Source organism: Belonocnema kinseyi, chromosome 6 (assembly GCF_010883055.1).
Source record: "Belonocnema kinseyi isolate 2016_QV_RU_SX_M_011 chromosome 6, B_treatae_v1, whole genome shotgun sequence".
Lineage (NCBI taxonomy): Eukaryota > Metazoa > Arthropoda > Insecta > Hymenoptera > Cynipidae > Belonocnema > Belonocnema kinseyi.
In genome coordinates, this window is record NC_046662.1 from 11,585,902 (window position 1) to 11,595,018 (window position 9,117).

The 9,117-nt window shown below is 27.7% G+C and overlaps 1 protein-coding gene across 1 annotated transcript in view; it reads right to left on the reverse strand.

Annotated features, from left to right (window-relative positions):
- Window positions 1–629: 629 nt before the first annotated feature.
- Window positions 630–9,117, reverse strand: part of LOC117174850 (cytochrome b561 domain-containing protein 2-like) — an 85,245-nt gene continuing 76,757 nt past the window's right edge. The window contains exon 4 of the mRNA XM_033364239.1: window positions 630–958. Coding sequence (XP_033220130.1) covers window positions 884–958 — 75 coding nt within the window. The 3' untranslated portion in view covers window positions 630–883. The remainder of the gene's footprint in view (window positions 959–9,117) is intronic.

Genomic DNA, 9,117 nt, shown 5'->3' on the forward strand with positions numbered 1-9,117 from the left:
GATATTGTTATGAAATGTTGCACACAGAAAATAATCGAAGAATTCTACCTTCGTCATTCATGGAAAAATTTCCTTGCAATTAAAAACCTGATTGTTGAAAGTTTAATATAGTTTATGGCAAATAAGCTGTCGCTTGTACCTATAAAAGAGTTGCAACATACAAACTACAAAGTTTGTTAATAATGAAAATTATGCAATTGCCTGGGTTTTCAGGTGACCTGAAAATTGCTTTATCTCAACGCTTTACGGTTTAGTTTATAAGTTATGAGAAACTAAATAGAGAAGTTCCTAATGGCCGAAAGTTTACTATTTTGAATGGGACATTTATAGGAGTTGCATCTCATTAATACAGATAATCTAATTAGGTTATCTTCAGATAAGAATATCTTCTCGGAGTGCGATTCGAGTGAAATGTGATGGAAAAAAATAAATGTGTGATTTAAAAAAAGTATATTGTATGCAAGAAAGTTGAGTGCAAGTGAAGTGATTCTGAGGACATTCTTTGAGAATGAAAATTATTACTAATTATAGACACATTAAAGTATTAGGTAAATAATTATCATACAAAAAATCATTTCCACCATGTAATCAACTGTATGTATTATAATAAATAATTGTCCTCTGAACTTAAATTATCAACAATGTGATTATTGTACCATACAATTTTTCTGAACCCTTAATAAAAAAATTGAAAATCTATAATAAATAAATTCATAGATAATTTCACAGTCTTTATACGAAATATTAGATAAATTACTTAAACCTAAAGTATAAAGTTATACATATTTAAATGCAATTACAATTACTTTTAAAAGCTTTTTTTTAAATAATGTGATAAGAGAATCTCACAAATTTCATTGAATCTTCTATGATAAGGAAAAAATTATGAAGGAGATTTTCCAACATGCCACACATTGCGAAATCGAGATGAATTCTCTACTCCAAAGAAGATGGATCCCTGAAAATAACAAAAAATATTATTATATATTTTTAGGAAATAAAAAAGTATTTGAAAATATAATTAATTTTTTGTGAATTTGAATCATTTTCAATATCAAAGAGGCTATAATTTCACACATTATTTTTCTCTTATATTAACTGGACTATATTTGTATATTCATAATCATTAAATGAAAAAATTAGAAACAAATTTTAATAATTTATACATATTTGTTTTAATATTAAAAAAATTGAAACATAATTTACGAAACGTATAGTGTACACCCAATCGGTACAGGTAAAAAAATTGGTCACCGAAAATTACCGCTACCAACAATTAGATTTCTGGGGAAATTTTAAATAATTTTTATTTTATTTTAAAATACAAATTTTGAATTTTTAAGATTTCAAAATACATAAAAAAATAATCTAGAATATTTCAAAATATTTTCTTTGACTTTGCGAAATTTGACTAACTTTTAGGAAAACTAAATTATTTTAAAAGATATTTAGAAGTTTCAGAACTTAGGAAAAAATTCGAAAATAACTTAAATTTCGAGATAATTAAAAAATTGTTCAATCAAAACGTAGATATTTTTTAAATTAAAAAAAGATCATCTTTTCGTACGTTTCCTGGGAAAACATCAAATGATTTTTTATTTGTAAAAATGAATTTAAAGAAAAAAATATATATTTCAAAACATTTCAAAGGATTTTCTAAAATTTCGGAAACTAAAGTAGAATATTTTCGAGGAAAATTTTCCAATTTTGAAAAAATAAAAAAATTCCTGGGAATATTTCAAATGATTTTTTATTTTTAAAAATTAATTTTAAAAAAATTTAAAAGATGTGCAAACCGTTCAAAAAATAATTTAAAATTTAAAAAGATTTAAAAAATTTTAAACAAAATGTAAAAATACTTTAAAATATTTTAAAAGATTTCCAAAATTGTCAAAAACGAATCTGGAATGATTGAATGCAATTATTTCGAATTTTTCAACATGAACTATTTTTAGAAGAAAATCAAGTAACTTTTGTAAATATTAACAGGATTAAAAAATAATAATTTTAAACTTCAAAATGTTTGAACAAATTAAAAAAAAATGTCTTTTTTGTTTTATTTCGCACGAAAAGCTTAAAGCTTTTTAAAGAATTTTGAAAGATTTCAAGAGAATAAGAAATTTTATTAAAATTCCTCGGAAAATATCAAATGATTTTTTGTTTACAAAAATTTATTTTTATGTAAAATTTAAGAAGATTTTAAAACATTTCAATATACTTAATAAATGGTAAAACAATCTGAAAGATTCTGAGGCAAGCTTTCAATTTTTATAAGTTTTTCCAAAACATTGAGGAAGAACTCTAAATATTTTTAAAAATATTCAAAAGTTATGAAAATATTGCTAAAATAATTTAAAATTTAAAAAGATTTTTTTTTTAATCAAAACGAAATGTACGTATTTGAAGATCTTAAAATAAAATTTAAAACGGTTTCGAAATGATATCAAATTTTTCTTAAGATTCAAAGGAACAAGAAATCTTGAAAAAATTTTTAATGTTGTAAGATCCTGTAAAATAAAAATAAGTTTCTTAGCATTTTTTGGATTCTTTTTCGACATATCTGCAATGTTTAAACTTTAAAAAGAAATAAACATTGAAAATAAATAACTATTTCCAAATTTTATTTCGCTTAGAAAATTATTGTTCTCCTAGAAAATTATAATTTTGTTCAACATTTCTCTTCTTCAGTGAAAAAATCTTTTTTTCTCGTTAATTCAACTAATTAGTTGCAAATTCATCTTTCTTGTAGAAAAAACATCTATTTGATTGAATTATCAATTATTTGATTCAAAATCAACTTTCTTGCTGAAAATTCATATTTTCAAGTTAAAAAAATTAAATAAACTATTTGGTTAAAAATTAATTTTTGTTGTATACATTTTTATTTGAGATATCTAGAATCTTGAAAAATATTTTTGAATTTTCTCAAAATGCTTAGATAAATAATATTTACATAGCCCTGAAAATAAAAACAAAAAACAATACAAAAAGAAATATTTATTTGGAATTTTTGTTTGGTATTCCAAATTATATTTCTCCTAAAACAATAAAAAACTATGTGCACGCGTTCCATGTGGGTGATGATTCCAGTAATTATAAAATTAAATATATATATTACATAAATTAAAGAAAATTATTGATTATTTCTCAAATAATTTTAAAATTTTAATTTTCCTTTAAAATAAATAATAGCAGGGAAAATGAAGGGGAAAATCGGTAATTTGTGACGTCATAGTTTACCATTTGCTCTTGAGTGGTATGAAGAAGCACCCTTCATTATCTAACTAACGAGTTCGTACACAACCATGAGATGCTACGCATCGTGCCACTTGGCTTACGGAAGTAATGAGATGTAACAGCTTACTTTAATTAAATTTAAGAGGGCATCATTCTTAAGAGAATTTTTATTCATTTCTTAAGAAAATCATTTTTTAAATATAATATATTTTTGAATATAACTCTCAAAATGTAAAAAAAAAAACTTTAGTTTGATAGATCGGACGCTAAGAGCGCATGCAGTTTCTTGATTCGACGGAAAAAATAATTTTCAAAATAAAATAAAATTATTGTAATAATATAATTTCTCTCAAATTGAAAAAAAAATTTTAACGATTTTTGAAGTTTTCAACTAAAAAGCATTTTAATTTAAACACAGAATCAGTTAAATTCATTTATTAACAAACAATTTTGAACTAAATGGTTGAATCCTCAACCAAAAAAGATCCCTAAACAAATGCATTTTTAACAAGTAAAAAGGATAAACAGCAAAAGGGGCGATGAATAAATTGAAAATTTTATAATTGATAGAATAAGAAAATATAGTTAAAGATTAAGTTGCTCAAAGCTCTTTAGGCTTTGAGTTACACATTCTCATCGTGACACTCGCGCTACGCACTCAATTTTTGACACACATTTCTAAATATATATTTTCTGAACCACCCTAAAATAAATTTAAAAAATCTACGCGCGCGGCTCGCTTTCGCTCGCAAGTTTGAGCGCGCCTAGAGCACGTGACTGTTGGTATTCGCGCTTCGCGCCCGATTCTGTATTTACCTCGCGCCACGCGCTCGGCCTTTATATTTTCGCTCTTTCTTGCGCGAACATTTTAAAATTAAGGCTCAAACCATTCAACACTGTAATTTTGTATATGTGATTTCTCATTTGTTAAAAGAGCTTTGCTCGAGAGTTTGAGCGCACTTGACTGATGGCGCGTGACTGATGGCTCTCGCACTCCGCGCTCGGTCTTTGCATTTCTCCCGCATTCGTACACAGACGTTTTAAAATCAAAAGTCAACAAATCGACAACTGTACTTTTGTGATTGTGAACTCTCTTTTATTAAAGCTCTTTCCGCGTCACTTAACACATTTTTATTAGGTGTCTCGTGCTTCGCACTCGATTTTGTCCAAAATGTCAACTTTTTTACAGTATATACAACACTTTTATATCAAATAAAATACTTTTTTTATGTAGCTCTCCCTGAGATTGCTTATTTAGATATTGGAAAATAAAACACAAATTGTATTTATTATGATTATTTTAATATTTGTTTCTTATTTTGCTTTAGATTGTATTCTATGCTGCGCTGAAAACTGTATCATTTCAATAAATTTATACCATTACAATTCATAATATGCATAAAAATTAAAATCCCTGAAAATATCTACAAATTTGTTATGAATAACTTTTCTATAGTAGGCGTAGTTTTTGTTTGCAGTCGTAAAAAACAATATTAAATATAAAAAATAATATATAAATTTTTGGACTAACGGCACAAGCTACGAAGAAAACTTATTTATCCAAAAAAGAGCTGCAAATTTTTAATAAATATTTTTTAAAGTCTGCGCAGTTTTTTGTTTATGCGTAAAAAACATAAAAATAAATAAGTCAATTTTTTGACAAATGACACAGACTATGAAAAAAATTAATAGACAAAAGTTACGCTCTCAAAACATAACGAAAACTCATTAAAATTTTTCATAAATATTTTTTGACAGGATACGTAGTTTTTGGTTTAGTCATAAAAAATAACATTCTAAATAAAAAAAAATTTTTTTAAACCACTCAAGGTACGAACTAAAATTAATAGAAAAGTTGTAAGCCTAAAAAGATCTATAAATTTATTAATAATCACTTTTATGTAGGACGAGTAGATTTTCTTTCAATCGTAAAAAATAAGATTAAAAATGAAAAAATTAAATTTTTGGAAAAATGTCAGAAAAGATGAAAAAGTACATAGGATCCTATATAGGGTCTTATATAGGTTCCTGCATTACACCCTATGCAAATGCGCAGTAGTTTTTCTTTAATTGTAAAAAACAAGATTTAAAAAAATTATAAAAACAAGGAAATCAGAATTAGATTGTTTCAATTTTCATGCATATTATGAATTGTAATGATATAAATTTATTGCAATGATACATGATTCAGCGCAGCTTATAATATAATTTGAAACAAAATAAGAACAAAAATTAATAATCATGATAAATACAATTTGTGCTTTATTTTGCAATATCTGAATGACCAATCAAAATCAGAATTACATAAAAAATATATTAAATTTGATATAAAAGTGTTGAGTATAATGTAGTAAAGTTAAAAGTTGGGACAAAATCGATTGCCAAGCACGAGATACGTGATGAGAATGTGTTCGTTAAAGCCGAAAGAGCTTTAACAAAAGAGAGTTCACAATCACAAAATTACAGTTGTCGGTCCGTTAAAATTTAATTTGAAAAGGTCTGTGTGCGAGAGCCATCAGTCGCGCGCCACAGGTGCGCTCAGACTCTCGAGCTAAGCTATTTTAACAAAAGAGAATTCACTATAAAAAAATTACAGTAGTGAAAGTTTTAAGTCCTAATTTTAATAGGATTGCGCAAGAATGTGAAAAAATATAAAGACCGAGCGCGTAACGCGAGGTAGATACATAATCGAGCGCAAAGCGCCAGAACCAACAGTCGCGCACTCAAACTCGCGAGAAAAGCGACATTTTTCTCTATTTCGAGGTCTTAAATAGGATTTTGGTTTTCAATTTATTTTTTATGTATAAAGCAAAATATTCTACAAGTCTTCTTTTAGATTTTTACAAATCTCGCGTCTTTTAGCGTAATATTGGATTTTTTATTTTCTGCATATTACTTTCGATAAATAAGAACAAACATGACGAGTTCTATAGGAAAATGGTTAGAAGACATTTTGTATATTTTTCAAAAGCTATCATTTCTCTTTGAGACATTTTTTTCGTAATTTGTGTCGTTTGGCTATTCTAATACTTTCAAACTCATTAATAATTAGAATGCAATAAATTATTATAAATTTGTATCTCTTTTTTGAGTCTGTAACTTTTTTCTATCAATCAGTTTTTATACCTTTTGTCGTTTTTTCACAAATTTTTCGTGTTTTATTTTTAATGCCATTTTTATGATTAAAGTCAAAACTATGTGTCCTATTAAAAAATGATTCATAACAAATTTGTAAATTTTTTCGGGTGGACAGTTTTTGTTGATTTTTTTTTGTAACTCATGTCGTTTTTCCACAAATTTTGTATTTATTTTAGTTTTGTTTATTTTCAGTGTTATTTTTCACTATAAAAACAAAAATATGCGTCACATTAAGAAGTGATTATTAACGAATTTGTAGAATTTTTTTGGTATCACAATTTTCGTTAAATCATCTTTGTTCATGTTCGGCATAGTTTAACCAGAAAATGAAATTTTTTATCTTGAATTATTTTTTGTACAATCAAAATTTGAATTTTCGATTTTCCAAGAAAATCCAAAAAGTTTTTAGGAATATATATAAGGCCTTTCAAAAGCTATGTTTTTCTTTTCTTGGCTTTTTTTCATATCGTACATTGTTTGGCTTAAAATTTAGATTTTTGATTGATTTAATTAATTTTTTTAAATGCTATAACTCTGAGAATTTTGTTTTCATCAAAATAAAGTTATAAGGATCAACTTTATGGCTTTCTGAGCATTATGGATAGCCGTAACGGAAAATTTGATATATAAACAAAGATGTTTCAAAAATTTTGAAAATCCTCTTAATTTTGGTTTTTATATACAAAACGGCTTGTTAACAAATTTGTTCTTTCTTTTAGTGCCTAAAAAACGTGTGCCAAATATCGTTCTGAACCGTTCATTTTTTCAAAAGTTATCGTGTTTACGGACGAACAGACAGACAGAAGCCATCGTAAAACCTTAATTTTCGGATTCAGGGGGTCCCGAAACGTAGAGATCCGTTGAAAAGCTGCCGTGTCAAAGTTCAGACAATTCCAAAACTTTATCAATCTTAAATGATGAAAATTTAAAAATACATTGATCTTAAGCAAAATAATTCAATTTTCAGTTGAATTTTCAGCCAGAAATATTTCAGTTTCATTTCAGTGAATCTTGCTGACATTTCGTGAAAATTGCAGTTCACTTGTACAGTGCTAACCTGATACTAATTAAAGCTTTCAGGTTATGTGCGTCCACCTTGTAGATTGATCGCACCTGATTGGCCAATCAAGTATTTAAAAAAAAACCTGGGAGGACCGAAAGCCAAATCGGATTAGTATTATATACATTGTCCCTATTGATGTTATTAGGGGTTTTAAAGATTTTTATTGCTTCTCCATATTTTCTTGGAAAAATTTTGTGCTTTTCAATGACGGTTACTTTGTCAAATAAAATCTTATGTTCTGTTTCGACATGATGATCAGCTAGTATCTTTTTATCTTAAAGGTTGTTTAGAAGTTGTCCTATTTTCGAAGATGGTTTTATTATGATTTGAATTTTGTGTTTACCGAGAATTCTTCTTATTTGTTCTTTGACACTCTGGATGTATTGTAAGATGGTGCTCACTTTTCTCCCTCTTTCTTTTATAGGTTTTGTTAGCTTGTTTTTTGAATCAATTTTCTTATTGCTTTATTGATTTCTTTCTCTAATCGTTCTATATTAGGATTTGTTTAACATTTTGTATTTTTTTTTTTGTAATTTATCCTTATCTCTTATGGAGAGAGCTCTGTACACAAGAGAGTAAATGACCGATTGTTTTTGAGATGGGTGGTGGTGAGAGCTTGTATGCATGTATCTGTTTGTATGGATGCGTTTTTGGAAACTTCTTGGCCTAATGTCTTATCAAATCTTTTGTAAATTAGTAATTCCAAGAAAGGCAATTTTCCGTTTAATTCAATTTCCATGGTGCACTGGATATTAGGATGTAGTCGATTGATGAAATAGGAAAACTTCTGTAGTTCATGTAGTCCCGGTCTCCAGATCACAAAAGTATCGTCAACGTAACGAAACCCAAATTCTCGTTTAAGCTTGGATTAGGTTGAAGTTTTAGTTTCTAGATTTTCCATTAAGATTTTGGCCATTACAGGAGAAATTGGAGATCCCATTGCTGCTCCTAAGGTTTGTTCGTAGAATCATTTAATGAGAGAAGTAAGTATTATTGAAACAGTGTTTTATCAAATGTATAAGATTGGAGAAAAAGTTTTCAAAAGATTCAATAATAATAATCGTATCTGAAAATGGTACTTTCGTATCGAGAGAAACTACGTCAAAATTCAATAGGATGTCTTGGGATTAAATTTGAATCTGTTGTATTTTTCTGATAAAGCCAAAGAATTTTCGACGTGAATGATAGAGTTTCCGGTGCAAGGATTCAGTTTTTTGGTAAGGAAGCATGCTAGATTGTAATTTGGTGAGTTTATTGCTTTGATGATCGTTCTGAGTGGAATGTTGTTTTTGTAAATTTTCGGGAGTTTGTAAAGTCTTGGAGAGACGAGATTAGTTGGTAATAATTCAGATATTATTTTGGTGTTGAGTTTAGAGTACTTTAGAAGGGATTTTGTTTTGCTGACTATTGTTTTTGTGGGGTCTTTTTTAAGTTTTTTTATATGTATCGTCAGTTAGAAGGTACATCAGAGCTGCCAGATCGTGGATGAAATTTACCCCCACCATACCTACCGTTTGGGAGCCGCAAACCAGAAGGTGTATGATTACCACTGTGAGTTCGTATGTAGGCCGAAAATTCACGATTCGACTTCGGAATTCTGCTGTACGATGATTGCCGATCTGAAGGCCTCGGAAGACTTCGGTGGTCTTCTATTTATATCTCGCTCCCCATTTGAAAGA